The sequence below is a fragment of the Leuresthes tenuis genome, unplaced genomic scaffold, assembly GCF_036924035.1.
Source record: "Leuresthes tenuis unplaced genomic scaffold, fLeuTen1.0.hap1 SCAF_1, whole genome shotgun sequence".
Lineage (NCBI taxonomy): Eukaryota > Metazoa > Chordata > Actinopteri > Atheriniformes > Atherinopsidae > Leuresthes > Leuresthes tenuis.
The window spans coordinates 31,047,268-31,064,994 of NW_027325355.1; the positions used below are offsets into that span (position 1 = coordinate 31,047,268).

The 17,727-nt window shown below is 46.6% G+C and overlaps 1 protein-coding gene across 1 annotated transcript; it reads left to right on the forward strand.

Annotated features, from left to right (window-relative positions):
- Positions 1 to 1,825: 1,825 nt before the first annotated feature.
- LOC140291151 (uncharacterized) lies at positions 1,826 to 16,913 on the forward strand. Its single transcript, XM_072379394.1, has 14 exons — positions 1,826 to 1,922; positions 2,000 to 2,149; positions 4,818 to 4,896; positions 5,059 to 5,266; positions 5,414 to 7,283; positions 7,377 to 7,550; positions 8,959 to 9,120; positions 10,673 to 10,719; positions 10,842 to 11,218; positions 11,271 to 12,652; positions 12,746 to 12,919; positions 14,328 to 14,489; positions 16,042 to 16,088; positions 16,211 to 16,913. Exons 1-14 carry the CDS (start codon positions 1,855 to 1,857, stop codon positions 16,750 to 16,752), a joined length of 5,442 nt encoding a protein of 1,813 aa, XP_072235495.1. The 5' UTR covers positions 1,826 to 1,854; the 3' UTR covers positions 16,753 to 16,913.
- The last annotated feature ends 814 nt before the right edge of the window (positions 16,914 to 17,727 follow it).

Genomic DNA, 17,727 nt, shown 5'->3' on the forward strand with positions numbered 1-17,727 from the left:
TGCCGGCAGCAGCTGTTTGCACACGCTCAGATCTGTTGTCGTGGCTGCTCAGACAGGGTGATGTTGATTAAAACTGTTGTTGAAGCCAACAGAATATAAAGTGTTTCTATCAGCTCAGCCCCGGGCGTTCACACCAAAAGCGTCACAGCTTTCTCTGGCCTCCAGCCGCCGCTCACAGAGCTGCTCTGACAGCCGGCAGCGTGGGCGGAGGGAGGGGCGGGTCGCAGCCTGTGTGTGAGCAGTGATTGACAGATGTCAGGCACGCCGTGAGACGCTGCTCTGGCTCTGATTGGTTGCTTTGTCTCGGTAAATTCTTGCACATCGCAGTGGGTGGGACCAGCGGAGCTGCTCTTTGTCACAGATTACAAGTCTCGTGTCGTACTGGGCCCAGGGACAGTTTTAGGAAGCATCACAAGAAGTCGCTTTGATTCAAGTTAGCAGCTGAAGCTTTAATGAGATGCACTCTGAGTGAGTCTGATGCAAAGAGCAGTCCGAAGGAGGCAGAGAGGCGTTCAGGTGTCCCCTGGCAGAGTGGAATTTAGAGGCTGAATCAAAGACAACGCTAGAATAAATGGAAAAGGAGACCAGAGGGAAGCAGCACCTTCAGATCAGAGGCTGTTGTTCAGGGACTTGACTCCGCTGGTAGGACAGGTTCTACCTGTGCTGCCTCCGTCAGGTGGAGCTCTGACTCATTCCTGTCAGCCCGTGTCACACGTTGAGTGGAGAGTCTTCTTCCTCAACACTTTGGACTGTTGGAACAACTGTAAGCTTGAACTTTGTCTTCAGTAACTTTCCTGTTTGTTTCTGCTCGGTAATGTTCGGGGAACACGTTCACTTCTTATTTCAGAACAAACTTTGATCACTTTTGAGTTTTAAGACAAATCTACATGATCATCAGATTATTGATCAACTGGAATCAAACAACACGATGATCAGCTGATGATGTTTGTTTTCTACATGAAGAACTGATCTTCATAGAATTAAAGCATCAGCTCCTCTGTTACAGTCAGACACAGCAGCTTCCTGCTGCTTCCTGTGTCCCCTTTCACAATAAGATAACATGGATGTCAGCGCAGACTCCCTCAGACACGGAGGGGTTTGTTCAAAGCTTCCACCTGTTGAAGTGAGCCACAGTCAAAGCTGTGGCAGGACAGATGTTCACACATCAGAGTCTGTCTGTTTCTGGGTGGGACTTCAGCTGTTTTATCTTTTTTATGTTTTATTATAATGCCGGAAAATGAGCTGCGACTGAGTTTTCTGGACGAATACACTTCCCAGCAAAGGGCCCAGAGCCTGGAGTTGAACCGGACACAGCTGCGCTCAGGAGCCTCAGAGTGAGGATGTTTCCTGAATATTTCTGCCTGTTCAGTACGAACCTTTACTGAACAGAAAGCTTCAGAAAGCTTCCCGACTTTCCCATTAATCGGGTTTGCAAACGGACAAGTTGAAAAGAGGTTTATGCTGCAGTAGCATCCAAATGAAAGTCTTCTAGTTTTATTTGTGTTGCAGTAGTTTGCTCTTTATTAACATCATTATCACAGCCTGCAGCTGCATTCTAACTTCACTTCAGTGCTGGTTTTGACAAGTTAATCAAATGATGCGTTTACTTGTAAAACATTCTAATGATGAACAAATGTCTGACGGTGACAGAAGTTACTGAAGAAAATGAGTTTTGAGAATTATAAATAATTATTAATTCATGAGGAAAAGTAGATTAAAATTCCTTTTAAAAATTCCCAAATCAAAAAAAGTTGTGATTTACTTGGACAAATTATTGAAGAGATTTTTTACTCTTTGACTGTTTCCTCTGCAGCTGAAGGCAGGAAGTGTGTGAGCTGATGTGAATCCAGCAGCATGGATCAGTGTGAGGACACTAAAACCACTCTGTGTGGGGAACATGAGAGCCGGAGCAAAGCTCAGAGGTGAGACCACCGTCTCTACCTGTCCACGACTCTTCTCCATGTCAGAGCTCACATCACCAAACCACCTTTATTCACAGGAACCAGTCTGGACCTGAACCAGAACCTGGACCTGGACCTGAAAATGAGCCTGAACCAGGACCAGAACCCAGCTGTGTGTCCTTTAAGAGCGACCAGTCAAAGGGTCTTGAGATTACTTTCAAATCAGAGCAACATCCATCCTCTAAGAGGTGAGACCACCGTCTCTAACTGTCCACGACTCTTCTCCATGTCAGAGCTCACATCACCAAACCACCTTTATTCACAGGAACCAGCCTGGACCTGAACCAGAACCAGAACCTGGACCTGAACCCAAATTACAAGCCTCAAAAGCAGAGTAAGTTAACATCAGTTATTTGATTTAAAGGTAATTAAGTATATCATGCATGCAGGCTTAAAAGCTTTGTTTTCCCATCAGGATCCACCAGAGACCAGAACCTGGACCTGAACCTGGACCAGAACTTGGACCTGAACCTGGACCTGGACCTGAAAATGAGCCTGAACCAGGACCTGAACCCAGCTGTGTGTCCTTTAAGAGCGACCAGTCAAAGGGTCTTCCTATTGACTTCAAATCAGGCCAACATCCGTCCTCTCAGAGGTGAGTGTAAATGTTCTAAATTATTTAGAACTGTTCCTGCCAAACAGCAGTGAGAATGCTTATGAGCTGCATGGGGTTAGCTGACCATGCTAAAAAAGCTAAAATAGTGAAAATTTTAGCAGTAAAACTGTTGCTAAGGCTTTGGTTGAAGGAATTTGAAGTTGAAAAAGAAATTAGTGAAACGAATTGAAGCTGATTGGAAAAAGGCAGAAGTGTCAGCAAAGAAAAGCTGAAGGGTTAAAAACAACAAAAGGATTTAAAGGGAAAAGTCTTGAAATGTTGCTGAGTCATTCTGAGAGTTAAATTAAATGAATTCCAGCCTAATTGGACCTTAAATTGAATTTTAAAAGTGCAGAAGTGAGAGCTGAAGACGATTTCACCACAGAGATGAACAGTTCTCATGAGAAAGGTCAAAGGTTAAATGGATCACCAGAACACTGTTAAATGGGAAACAGAGAAGAAAGAAAACTGGTTTAATGCAAAGCAGCTGATCTGAACAATGGACTGGAAGGAAATGGGCTCACATTTTACTTCAAGATGGAAGTTATGAAGACGCCTGAAGATGCCAAAGCAGCAGAAAAAAGTTCAACTTTAGTAAAAAACATCTGAAGGAACTGAAGGGTTGAAGGACTTTGAATGTTAAAAGAAAACAGCGGAATGATTCCAAGCTGTTGGAAGAAGTGAAGACTTGATTAAAGAGTTGAAAGGTATTTCTGAAAGGAGCTGGAGCTGGATGAAGGCAGAAAACTGGAGGAAAGAGACAATGGGCTGGAATAGGTTGAAGTAATGAGGATGCCTGAAGATGCCCAAGTAGGTAAGAACTGGTTAAAGGTTTGAAAAGATGCAGAAGTCTCAGCAGTAAAAGGGTTAAAAACAAGAGAAGAAGAAGAAGAAAAGAAGGGAAATGCAAAACCAACAGTGAAAATTTAGCAGAAGAAGAGAAACGATGCAGAAATATGTGAAAATGTAGCTGCTGATTTGTACTAGAAAAGCATTTTCTGGATTCTTAATTAGCAAAATATTCTATAAAGAAGGTGAAAAGTCAAGTGAGTCATAGTTGAAATGGCTGCAGCAGAAGAGAGATGTCATGGCAGTGATGTCATGGCAGTGATGTCATCGCAGTGATGTGGCAGTGATGTCACGGCAGTGATGTCATCGCAGTGATGTCATCGTGTGTGAGCAGCTGCGGCTTCACCAGCTCCCTCCCAGCAGAACCAGCAGAAATGGCTGAATGGATACTATGACCTCCTGTGAGAAACCTGTGAGAGCGAGGAAAATAATCTGAGGACCGTAAGAACCAGAAGGGTTCGAGGAACGCGGGGATGCAGGTTTTATTTCAGTGGAGTGAGAGAGTTTTAAACGGCAGAGAATAATCTCTGGAGTAAAAAAGAATGTAAACCAGCTGGTTTCATCAGAGAAACAGTGAGTTTGTCAGCTGATTTATTTCAGATGCATCATTTTATCTGTATGTCAGTCATTGATGTAATTCTGTGCATCAAGTCTGATATTAATCTTTGATTCAATGTCACACTTTCATATTTTAAAACCATAAATGTCACATTTTTACTTTTTAATCCAAACTGAATTTTACTGAACATGTAAATTTAAATGAAACAAGTGTTTTTTCCTATCAGCAGCTTTCAGAGACCTGAACCTGAACCCAGCTGTGTGTCCATGAGGAGCGACCGCTCGATGCCTGATTATATTAACTTTAAAGCAGACCAGCGGCCTCTGAGGTGAGCTGAGTGTAAATGGTGTAACACTGTAAAATGTTCCAGAGTCACTCTGAACAGTTCTTATTCCAACTTGTGTTTGATGTGAGCTCTTATTCACATCATTTCATGTTCACATGTGAAACTGTCAGAGTGGAAAGAATGGATGTTAAAACAGGTGAAATATTAAGAATGATATTTATTATAGAGGAGCTGTTTCTAAAATAAATGTTCTGAACAATTTCAGCTGCTTTACAAACAGTCCAACATGAACAAACCGGTCGATGCCTGATTTTAAAATCTTATATTAACTTTAAAACAGACCAACACAGACCGGTCTGACATCAGCTTCCTCCCACTGTTAGAGACACACTGAGCTCTTATCTTCTGGGACACAGATGCTGCTGATGTGCTGCTTCAGAGTTAATCAGCTGCTTTATGGCTGCGTTCACTGTTCACATCCACACATCCCTCCATGGACCTTTACCTTGTGTTTGTCTCTGTGTGGACAGACACAATGTGAGCTCATTCTTCATCATTCCTCCACAGAGTGGACCAGCAGAGCCCAGAGGTTCCCAGTGGTCAGTCTGCCCAGCAGCATCAGACACAGCTGGACTCCATATTTATGGTCTGTACATGTACAGCAGCTACTTTTCCATCTATTGTGTTCACAGTCATCTCCAGGCTGCACTTTGCAGACCAGCGGATTGTCAGTGTGTCCAACATGGATCTGATGTTTGGCTCCATGATTTCAGCCTGATTGGCTCATTCATATAGTATTCTGTTCCAGCTGCTGGAGGACAACATGCTCACTTTTGTGAAGGAGGAGCTGAAGAAGATCCAGAAGGTTCTGAGCCCAGATTACCCAGAATGCTTAGAGAGTCAGAGGGAGGGTGAGGATGAAGAGCAGAGGAGCAGCAGAGAGGCATTAGTGAAGATCACAGTTCACTTCCTGAGGAGAATGAAGCAGGAGGAGCTGGCTGAGCGTCTGCAGAGCAGTAAGAGGATTTCTCTAAAGATTTAACCTGCTGGATAAATGACACATTTACTGATGTCTCAGCTCACAGAACAACACACGTTCAAATACTCATTCTTTACAGGGTGGAAATGTCTGTTTACTGATGTTATTTCTTGTCTTCATTCAGAACTTTCTCCAGTTTATAAACTTAAATCTGCTCTGAAGAAGAAGTTCCAGTGTGTGTTTGAGGGGATTCCTAAAGCAGGAAACCCAACCCCTCTGAATCAGATCTACACAGAACTCTACATCACAGAGGGAGGGACTGGAGAGGTCAATGATGAACATGAGGTCAGACAGATTGAAGCAGCATCCAGGAAAGCAGGCAGAGCAGAAACATCCATCAGACAAGAAGACATCTTTAAACTCCCACCTGGAAGAGACGAACCAATCAGAGCAGTGATGACAAAGGGAGTGGCTGGCATTGGGAAAACAGTCTTAACACAGAAGTTCACTCTGGACTGGGCTGAAGGCAAAGCCAACCAGGACATCCAGCTCCTGTTTCCATTCACTTTCAGAGAGCTGAATGTGCTGAAAGAGAAAAAGTTCAGCTTGGTGGAACTTGTTCATCACTTCTTTACTGAAACCAAAGCAGCAGGAATCTGCAGCTTTGAACAGTTCCAGGTTGTGTTCATCTTTGACGGTCTGGATGAGTGTCGACTTCCTCTGGACTTCCACAGCAAGGAGCCCCTGACTGATGCTACAGAGTCCACCTCAGTGGATGTGCTGCTGACAAACCTCATCAGGGGGAACCTGCTTCCCTCGGCTCGCCTCTGGATAACCACACGGCCTGCAGCAGCCAATCAGATCCCTCCTGGCTGTGTTGGCATGGTGACAGAGGTCAGAGGGTTCACTGACCCACAGAAGGAGGAGTACTTCAGGAAGAGATTCAGAGATTCAGAGCAGGCCAGCAGGATCATCTCCCACATCCAGACATCACGAAGCCTCCACATCATGTGCCACATCCCAGTCTTCTGCTGGATCACTGCTACAGTTCTGGAGGATGTGTTGGAAACCAGAGAGGGAGGAGAGCTACCCAAGACCCTGACTGAGATGTTCATCCACTTCCTGGTGGTTCAGGCCAAAGTGAAGAAGGTCAAGTATGATGGAGGAGCTGAGACAGATCCACACTGGAGTCCAGAGAGCAGGAAGATGATTGAGTCTCTGGGAAAACTGGCTTTTGAGCAGCTGCAGAAAGGAAACCTGATCTTCTATGAATCAGACCTGACAGAGTGTGGCATCGATATCTCAGCAGCCTCAGTGTGCTCAGGAGTGTTCACACAGATCTTTAAAGAGGAGAGAGGGCTGTACCAGGAGAAGGTGTTCTGCTTCATCCATCTGAGTGTTCAGGAGTTTCTGGCTGCTCTTCATGTCCATCTGACCTTCATCAGCTCTGGAGTCAACCTGATGGGAGAAGAATCAACGTCTCAGGAGTCTGAAACACTTAAAGAGACTCTCTTCTACCAGACTGCTGTGAACAAGGCCTTACAGAGTCCAAATGGACACCTGGACCTGTTCCTCCGCTTCCTCTTGGGTCTTTCACTGCAGACCAATCAGAGGCTCCTACGAGGCCTGCTGACACAGACAGGAAGTAGCTCACAGGCAGGAAGTAGCTCACAGGCAGGAAGTAGCTCACAGACAGGAAGTAGCTCACAGGCAGGAAGTAGCTCACAGACAGGAAGTAGCTCACAGACCATTCAGGAAACAGTTTATTACATCAAGGAGAAGATCAGTGAGAATCTGTCTGCAGAGAGAAGCATCAATCTGTTCCACTGTCTGAATGAACTGAATGATCGTTCTCTGGTGGAGGAGATCCAACAGGCCCTGAGTTCAGGAAGTCTCTCCACAGATTATCTGTCTCCTGCTCAGTGGTCAGCTCTGGTCTTCATCTTACTGTCATCAGGAAAACATCTGGATGTGTTTGACCTGAATAAATACTCTGCTTCAGAGGAGGCTCTTCTGAGGCTGCTGCCAGTGGTCAAAGCATCCAACAAAGCTGTGTAAGTGCAGAGATAGAGGGATGTGTATGAATATACTGCTGCTGTTTTCATAGGAGAGAAAGTTACAGATTTATCTTGTTATTTCCTCCTCAGACTGAGCAGCTGTGTCCTCTCAGGTAAAGGATGTGCAGCCCTGTCCTCAGCTCTCAGCTCCCAGTCCTCCAGGCTGACAGAACTGGACCTGAGTAACAACGACCTGCAGGATTCAGGAGTGAAGCAGGTGTCTGCTGGACTGAAGAATCCAAACTGCAGACTGGAAGCACTCAGGTCAGGATGCATCAGTGTTTTAATGAGCAGCGAACAGAACACCTGTGAATGGTCTTTGTATGATTGGTCCAGCAGCTTCTGACAGGCCTCTGACACCACAGGAACTTTTCCTGAACCTGGAGCCTGAACCTGGAAGAAGCTGGACAGTCTTTTTTTGTCTCATTTGGTCAGTTTCCTTTGGGCTACGTTTCCATCCAATAAATGATGTAGAGTGAAGGTTCCTACAAAGTTCTCTGAGCGAGTTGTCCTCCTGAGCCCAGCTGATGGGCGGGGCTAACAAGCTGTGAACAGGTGTTGTCGCTCGTTCCTTCTCACTGAATTTATGTGCATGACATTACGTTCCCTTTCAGTCGATTCCCTCGGGACGACACTTATGGTATGGGACACGTGTACACAGCAAACCTGGGTCAGAACCAGCAGAAAGAACAGAGCGAGCCACCGCAGGGCCCGTCACATCCAAGCGGTAGAACCGAACAGAAGTGTGCACCCACAGAAACTCCTCTAAATGGCAGACCGAAGGGCAGCACCTGGTATCCGTAGGACGGAAACCTCAAACTGTCTGTGGTCTGGATGAATTCTGATGTGAAAGTAAGCATCTGTGACATCAATCTCCCGGGCCGACTGCGTCCAGCAGCTGCCTGAGTGTCCACATTTTGATCGTGAACGTTCCTCGTTATTTGTAGGATTACAACTGGTTTGGAAACAATGTCCTGATACAGCTGCGATCAGGCTCAGCTGAAATGTAGAGCTGCTTCTAATCGGCTCTGAAACTCTGCCACCAAAAAGCAGCTGATTTGGAAGCAAAGTTTCCCAAAGACGTCCCTTTATTAAAAGCCCAGACAGAAGATGATGTGTGTTTGAACGCTGTAACAGTTTGGTCCAAAGCACTGAAGCAGCAGAGGTAAATACATACAACAGCCTGCACACGCTGCCACAGAATCACACCAGTTTCTGGTGGACCATCGATGCCGTCCTTCTGCCACCTGATGTGTTTCTAATGTTTCGTTTCTAATGCCGACATTTCTTTCTTCCCTCTGCAGGCTCCTTTGCCTTTCCTTTTCCATCCAGCAGATTTTCTTCTGTTGCTGATTCCAGAACTGAGATCAGCAAATAAACCAGATTTAATTTTCTCTGCTTCCCTCAGTTTCACATCAGTTAAATCAGCTTCTTCTCTCCTGCTGCTCTCACTGTGGTGCAGACCATATTTTTATCTGGGAAGGACTCAGCAGGGGAGCGTCTGCATGTATTCGGGGCTAAAATCATCCACGTGTGTGTAGTTTGATTGTGACTCAGATTGATGAAGACACAAAGTCAGTAATTTGAGACGGTTCCAGTTTCTCTGAACATTTGATGAACTTCAGCTTCAGAGCAGTTCTCTGAGTTTCTGTGTTGTTTTGTGTGTCTGCAGCCTGTCAGGATGTCTGATCACAGAGGAAGGCTGTGCTTCTCTGGCTGAAGCTGTGACCTCCAACCACTCCCATCTGAGAGAGCTGGACCTGAGCTACAACCATCCAGGAGCCTCAGGAGTGAAGCTGCTGATGGCCGCACTGAAGGATCCACACAAACTCAGGTATGGAGAGGCCTGCTGCAGCCACACGGTGTCTGATAGAGGAGTAAGAGCTGGAAACATGTTCTCTGTGCTGCACTCAGCCTGAGTTTCTGATTCCTGCTGAGTGTTACATGAACAATCCCACATGTCGGAGCCTTTTTCCTTTGCTCACAGCAGAAACACTGGTTGAACACGAACAGCAGATGTTTGTGGAGGAGCTCTCCAAGGAGAACATCTGCAGGAACAACAGTGAGAAGTGTCTGACCCTGGATCAGACTCAGAGATGGGTCCAGGACACGTTAGCCTAGCTTAGCACAGAGATTTATAAACCATGTTCACCGTCATGTGGAAACGCGTACATGTGGGTCAGACCTGCGTCCCTCCCTCCATACGCCCACATGGGGGATCTTCAGCTGGACCGGCTCTCTGACGGCTCCAACACATCCAGAGAACAGTGTGTGGAACTGGATGTGTTTCAGCTCAGAGATAAAGCCACCAGAGCAAACTTCAGCAATCCTCTGAGCTCCACATGACTTGATATCAGACTGACTGACAGAGCACACATTAAATATATTAAATCACATCCACAGTCAGACAGAAACACGGTGAGGCGCTGTGTGGATAATGGGAAAGAGCTGGGAGGGGAGGAAGGCTAACCAGCCTTATTGTGTTCATAAAGATACGATATTATCCAGAAAGATAATAATAATGTAATGTCCCAAACCTTCTGGATCCATCTGTTATATGAAGGGGGGGCTGGTTTCAACCATCTAATTTCAGTTCTAAACTGATGTCAGTACAGAATGTAATGTGAACCGAGTGGAAGAAAATGAGATTCATACAAGTCTCTGAACCGGTCTATCAACAGGTCAGTGGCCGTATTCACAAAGGATCTTCAGCCTAAAAGTAGCTCCTAACTGTAGGAGAGCTTAAAGTCCTCCAGGACTCCTAACTCAGTAAGACCTGTTCACAAAGAGTCGGGAAAATGGCTGCAGCGACACCAAATGTTCTGGAGACGATGGCTTTGGTGCAGATCCTCCTCTTTTCTATAAAGCCGGCATCAATTCAAAGATGTGCCGTTGCCTCAGTGAGTCGTTTAAACTCACCACAGTGCTCCTGTAGTCCAGCCTACTGCTCCATCCAGCCTTCCTGTTTCACCAGGACAGTTCTGGGCTTACAAATGTGCTCCATCTGATAGAGGTCCCAAACCTTCTGGATCCATCTGTTATATGAAGGGGGGCTGGTTTCAACCATCTAACAGTTGCACACTTCAGTGCTGCTGTAAGTAATATATTTAAAAGATGTTTCTCTGCCCCCCCATTCAGTCCTTTAGGCATCACTCCTAATAGAGCCACAGCAGGATCCCGAGGTATATCCTGCTGGAAAAGCTCTTTAAGAGCATCAAAGACCTCTCCCCAGAGTGTCTTTAGTTTGGGACAGAACCAGAATATATGGCTCTGATTGGCAGGATGTGCTCCACAACTCCTCCAGCATAAGCTGGAATGTGACTGGCTCATTCTAGGTACTAGTTGTGGAGTCCTGAAAAATCTAGCAGTTCTTTTCCTCCTTTCAGGGTGGAGCCTGCTGGAGAACGATGGCTGACACCAGGTCTGAGGAAGTGTAAGTGTTCTTCATCTGATTCATGACATCCAGCCATCTTCACTGTCACATCCCTCACTGATCAAAGTGAACAGGTGATAGATCAATAACTGCAGCTGGATTGTGTTTGTTCTCTCCATCAGATTCCTGTCGACTCACCATCGACACAAACACAGTGAGCAGGAAACTGAAACTGTCTGACAACAACAGGAAGGTGACATGTGTGGAGGAGGAGGTTCAGTCATATCCTGATCATCCAGGCAGATTTGATGACTATCCTCAGCTGCTGTGTAGAAATGTTCTGACTGGTCGCTGTTTCTGGGAGGTCGAGTGGAGAGGAAGAGTTTCTATATCAGTGAGTTACAGAAGAATCGGCAGGAGAGGAAGAGGCAGTGACTGTGTGTTTGGATGGAACGATCAGTCCTGGAGTCTGAGCTGCTGTGATCGTTTTGGTTACTCTGTCAGGCACAATAACAAAGTAACAGACATCTCCTCCTCCTCCTCCTCCTCCTCTCACAGAGCATCACTTCTTTACTGAAACCAAAGCAGCAGGAATCTGCAGCTTTGAACAGTTCCAGGTTGTGTTCATCTTTGACGGTCTGGATGAGTGTCGACTTCCTCTGGACTTCCACAGCAAGGAGCCCCTGACTGATGCTACAGAGTCCACCTCAGTGGATGTGCTGCTGACAAACCTCATCAGGGGGAACCTGCTTCCCTCGGCTCGCCTCTGGATAACCACACGGCCTGCAGCAGCCAATCAGATCCCTCCTGGCTGTGTTGGCATGGTGACAGAGGTCAGAGGGTTCACTGACCCACAGAAGGAGGAGTACTTCAGGAAGAGATTCAGAGATTCAGAGCAGGCCAGCAGGATCATCTCCCACATCCAGACATCACGAAGCCTCCACATCATGTGCCACATCCCAGTCTTCTGCTGGATCACTGCTACAGTTCTGGAGGATGTGTTGGAAACCAGAGAGGGAGGAGAGCTACCCAAGACCCTGACTGAGATGTTCATCCACTTCCTGGTGGTTCAGGCCAAAGTGAAGAAGGTCAAGTATGATGGAGGAGCTGAGACAGATCCACACTGGAGTCCAGAGAGCAGGAAGATGATTGAGTCTCTGGGAAAACTGGCTTTTGAGCAGCTGCAGAAAGGAAACCTGATCTTCTATGAATCAGACCTGACAGAGTGTGGCATCGATATCTCAGCAGCCTCAGTGTGCTCAGGAGTGTTCACACAGATCTTTAAAGAGGAGAGAGGGCTGTACCAGGAGAAGGTGTTCTGCTTCATCCATCTGAGTGTTCAGGAGTTTCTGGCTGCTCTTCATGTCCATCTGACCTTCATCAGCTCTGGAGTCAACCTGATGGGAGAAGAATCAACGTCTCAGGAGTCTGAAACACTTAAAGAGACTCTCTTCTACCAGACTGCTGTGAACAAGGCCTTACAGAGTCCAAATGGACACCTGGACCTGTTCCTCCGCTTCCTCTTGGGTCTTTCACTGCAGACCAATCAGAGGCTCCTACGAGGCCTGCTGACACAGACAGGAAGTAGCTCACAGGCAGGAAGTAGCTCACAGGCAGGAAGTAGCTCACAGACAGGAAGTAGCTCACAGGCAGGAAGTAGCTCACAGACAGGAAGTAGCTCACAGACCATTCAGGAAACAGTTTATTACATCAAGGAGAAGATCAGTGAGAATCTGTCTGCAGAGAGAAGCATCAATCTGTTCCACTGTCTGAATGAACTGAATGATCGTTCTCTGGTGGAGGAGATCCAACAGGCCCTGAGTTCAGGAAGTCTCTCCACAGATTATCTGTCTCCTGCTCAGTGGTCAGCTCTGGTCTTCATCTTACTGTCATCAGGAAAACATCTGGATGTGTTTGACCTGAATAAATACTCTGCTTCAGAGGAGGCTCTTCTGAGGCTGCTGCCAGTGGTCAAAGCATCCAACAAAGCTGTGTAAGTGCAGAGATAGAGGGATGTGTATGAATATACTGCTGCTGTTTTCATAGGAGAGAAAGTTACAGATTTATCTTGTTATTTCCTCCTCAGACTGAGCAGCTGTGTCCTCTCAGGTAAAGGATGTGCAGCCCTGTCCTCAGCTCTCAGCTCCCAGTCCTCCAGGCTGACAGAACTGGACCTGAGTAACAACGACCTGCAGGATTCAGGAGTGAAGCAGGTGTCTGCTGGACTGAAGAATCCAAACTGCAGACTGGAAGCACTCAGGTCAGGATGCATCAGTGTTTTAATGAGCAGCGAACAGAACACCTGTGAATGGTCTTTGTATGATTGGTCCAGCAGCTTCTGACAGGCCTCTGACACCACAGGAACTTTTCCTGAACCTGGAGCCTGAACCTGGAAGAAGCTGGACAGTCTTTTTTTGTCTCATTTGGTCAGTTTCCTTTGGGCTACGTTTCCATCCAATAAATGATGTAGAGTGAAGGTTCCTACAAAGTTCTCTGAGCGAGTTGTCCTCCTGAGCCCAGCTGATGGGCGGGGCTAACAAGCTGTGAACAGGTGTTGTCGCTCGTTCCTTCTCACTGAATTTATGTGCATGACATTACGTTCCCTTTCAGTCGATTCCCTCGGGACGACACTTATGGTATGGGACACGTGTACACAGCAAACCTGGGTCAGAACCAGCAGAAAGAACAGAGCGAGCCACCGCAGGGCCCGTCACATCCAAGCGGTAGAACCGAACAGAAGTGTGCACCCACAGAAACTCCTCTAAATGGCAGACCGAAGGGCAGCACCTGGTATCCGTAGGACGGAAACCTCAAACTGTCTGTGGTCTGGATGAATTCTGATGTGAAAGTAAGCATCTGTGACATCAATCTCCCGGGCCGACTGCGTCCAGCAGCTGCCTGAGTGTCCACATTTTGATCGTGAACGTTCCTCGTTATTTGTAGGATTACAACTGGTTTGGAAACAATGTCCTGATACAGCTGCGATCAGGCTCAGCTGAAATGTAGAGCTGCTTCTAATCGGCTCTGAAACTCTGCCACCAAAAAGCAGCTGATTTGGAAGCAAAGTTTCCCAAAGACGTCCCTTTATTAAAAGCCCAGACAGAAGATGATGTGTGTTTGAACGCTGTAACAGTTTGGTCCAAAGCACTGAAGCAGCAGAGGTAAATACATACAACAGCCTGCACACGCTGCCACAGAATCACACCAGTTTCTGGTGGACCATCGATGCCGTCCTTCTGCCACCTGATGTGTTTCTAATGTTTCGTTTCTAATGCCGACATTTCTTTCTTCCCTCTGCAGGCTCCTTTGCCTTTCCTTTTCCATCCAGCAGATTTTCTTCTGTTGCTGATTCCAGAACTGAGATCAGCAAATAAACCAGATTTAATTTTCTCTGCTTCCCTCAGTTTCACATCAGTTAAATCAGCTTCTTCTCTCCTGCTGCTCTCACTGTGGTGCAGACCATATTTTTATCTGGGAAGGACTCAGCAGGGGAGCGTCTGCATGTATTCGGGGCTAAAATCATCCACGTGTGTGTAGTTTGATTGTGACTCAGATTGATGAAGACACAAAGTCAGTAATTTGAGACGGTTCCAGTTTCTCTGAACATTTGATGAACTTCAGCTTCAGAGCAGTTCTCTGAGTTTCTGTGTTGTTTTGTGTGTCTGCAGCCTGTCAGGATGTCTGATCACAGAGGAAGGCTGTGCTTCTCTGGCTGAAGCTGTGACCTCCAACCACTCCCATCTGAGAGAGCTGGACCTGAGCTACAACCATCCAGGAGCCTCAGGAGTGAAGCTGCTGATGGCCGCACTGAAGGATCCACACAAACTCAGGTATGGAGAGGCCTGCTGCAGCCACACGGTGTCTGATAGAGGAGTAAGAGCTGGAAACATGTTCTCTGTGCTGCACTCAGCCTGAGTTTCTGATTCCTGCTGAGTGTTACATGAACAATCCCACATGTCGGAGCCTTTTTCCTTTGCTCACAGCAGAAACACTGGTTGAACACGAACAGCAGATGTTTGTGGAGGAGCTCTCCAAGGAGAACATCTGCAGGAACAACAGTGAGAAGTGTCTGACCCTGGATCAGACTCAGAGATGGGTCCAGGACACGTTAGCCTAGCTTAGCACAGAGATTTATAAACCATGTTCACCGTCATGTGGAAACGCGTACATGTGGGTCAGACCTGCGTCCCTCCCTCCATACGCCCACATGGGGGATCTTCAGCTGGACCGGCTCTCTGACGGCTCCAACACATCCAGAGAACAGTGTGTGGAACTGGATGTGTTTCAGCTCAGAGATAAAGCCACCAGAGCAAACTTCAGCAATCCTCTGAGCTCCACATGACTTGATATCAGACTGACTGACAGAGCACACATTAAATATATTAAATCACATCCACAGTCAGACAGAAACACGGTGAGGCGCTGTGTGGATAATGGGAAAGAGCTGGGAGGGGAGGAAGGCTAACCAGCCTTATTGTGTTCATAAAGATACGATATTATCCAGAAAGATAATAATAATGTAATGTCCCAAACCTTCTGGATCCATCTGTTATATGAAGGGGGGGCTGGTTTCAACCATCTAATTTCAGTTCTAAACTGATGTCAGTACAGAATGTAATGTGAACCGAGTGGAAGAAAATGAGATTCATACAAGTCTCTGAACCGGTCTATCAACAGGTCAGTGGCCGTATTCACAAAGGATCTTCAGCCTAAAAGTAGCTCCTAACTGTAGGAGAGCTTAAAGTCCTCCAGGACTCCTAACTCAGTAAGACCTGTTCACAAAGAGTCGGGAAAATGGCTGCAGCGACACCAAATGTTCTGGAGACGATGGCTTTGGTGCAGATCCTCCTCTTTTCTATAAAGCCGGCATCAATTCAAAGATGTGCCGTTGCCTCAGTGAGTCGTTTAAACTCACCACAGTGCTCCTGTAGTCCAGCCTACTGCTCCATCCAGCCTTCCTGTTTCACCAGGACAGTTCTGGGCTTACAAATGTGCTCCATCTGATAGAGGTCCCAAACCTTCTGGATCCATCTGTTATATGAAGGGGGGCTGGTTTCAACCATCTAACAGTTGCACACTTCAGTGCTGCTGTAAGTAATATATTTAAAAGATGTTTCTCTGCCCCCCCATTCAGTCCTTTAGGCATCACTCCTAATAGAGCCACAGCAGGATCCCGAGGTATATCCTGCTGGAAAAGCTCTTTAAGAGCATCAAAGACCTCTCCCCAGAGTGTCTTTAGTTTGGGACAGAACCAGAATAAATGGCTCTGATTGGCAGGATGTGCTCCACAACTCCTCCAGCATAAGCTGGAATGTGACTGGCTCATTCTAGGTACTAGTTGTGGAGTCCTGAAAAATCTAGCAGTTCTTTTCCTCCTTTCAGGGTGGAGCCTGCTGGAGAACGATGGCTGACACCAGGTCTGAGGAAGTGTAAGTGTTCTTCATCTGATTCATGACATCCAGCCATCTTCACTGTCACATCCCTCACTGATCAAAGTGAACAGGTGATAGATCAATAACTGCAGCTGGATTGTGTTTGTTCTCTCCATCAGATTCCTGTCGACTCACCATCGACACAAACACAGTGAACAGGAAACTGAAACTGTCTGACAACAACAGGAAGGTGACATGTGTGGAGGAGGAGGTTCAGTCATATCCTGATCATCCAGGCAGATTTGATGACTATCCTCAGCTGCTGTGTAGAAATGTTCTGACTGGTCGCTGTTTCTGGGAGGTCGAGTGGAGAGGAAGAGTTTCTATATCAGTGAGTTACAGAAGAATCGGCAGGAGAGGAAGAGGCAGTGACTGTGTGTTTGGATGGAACGATCAGTCCTGGAGTCTGAGCTGCTGTGATCGTTTTGGTTACTCTGTCAGGCACAATAACAAAGTAACAGACATCTCCTCCTCCTCCTCCTCCTCCTCTCACAGAGCAGCAGTGTATTTGGACCGTCCTGCTGGCACTCTGTCCTTCTACAGAGTCTCCTCTGACACACTGATCCACCTCCACACCTTCAACACCACATTCACTGAAGAAGAACCTCTGCTTCCTGGGTTTGGGTTCAGGTCCTCTGGTTCCTCAGTGTCTCTGTGTTGAGCATAAAGAGTTTCCTCCTGTCAGAGAATCACTGTTGAACAGATAGTTCAGTCTCTACATGTCTGTCTCTTTCACTCAGAAACACCTTTTCAGATTCATGGATTCAGTCACTTTCTGGTTGAAACTCTTCTGAATGATTCCTTGGAAACTTCTTCCTCTTCCAGTCCTTTCTTCATTTCTATTGATGGTCATTTGTGAATAAAATGTGTGTTTAACTGTGTTGCTGGATATCCCAGCAGCTGTAATGTTGGAGTAAAGAAAGATCCAACAAGGACCAGAATGTGAACTAAAGAGGCAGATAAATCTGAGTGTGACACAGTCGACATGTTGCTGCGATCTGCATGTTTCCGACCCACAGAGGAGTCGCAGTCCAGCCGGCTGCTGGAAACACTGAAATCCTCTCTGCAGCTGCCATCAGGAGGGAAAGTCACCGCTTCGGGCTGCTTTGTAACGGGAGCTTTTAAAGCCTCCGGGTCAGCGTTCAGGCGTCACCGTGTTGGTCTTTGTAGAGCTAGAAGTGACTGTAACGGGACCAGCTGCTGACACCACCATGAGTGAGGGGAAAGGTTTGGAGGTAGAATTTAATCAGAGTCTGTTTCTGAAGGGAAGTGTTTAAGAAATCCAGCATCCAAAGAAATGTTTCTAAAGCTGAGCTTTCAGTGAACTCCCAGGAATACTGTGTGTGAGCTGTTAGCTCCAGGTGTTAGACTGCTTCTGAGCTGCTTGGAGGCTTTGGGCTCCATCCCCAGGCAGTAAAACCCTATTTACAGCTCAGTAGCACACAGGTGGGAAAGAAATGAAGTGAAATGGATGTTTATCGCTGTGGTGAGATGGCTCAGAGGGACAGAGAGAGTTTCAGTTCTCACAAGTTGCTTTCAATTTAGAGGATTTGATGAAACACATTTTAGTGTAAAACCCAAAGAGAAGAATCAGATGTGCTGACAGTTTGCAGCAGAATAAGCAGTAAAAAAAGAA

Coding starts and splice junctions, on each gene's coding strand:
- LOC140291151 (XM_072379394.1), top strand. CDS start 1,855: ATGGATCAGTGTGAGGACACTAAAACCACTCTGTGTGGGGAACATGAG. Junction 7,284..7,376: donor AAAGCATCCAACAAAGCTGT/GTAAGTGCAGAG, acceptor TTTCCTCCTCAG/ACTGAGCAGCTGTGTCCTCT. Junction 9,121..10,672: donor AAGGATCCACACAAACTCAG/GTATGGAGAGGC, acceptor TCCTCCTTTCAG/GGTGGAGCCTGCTGGAGAAC.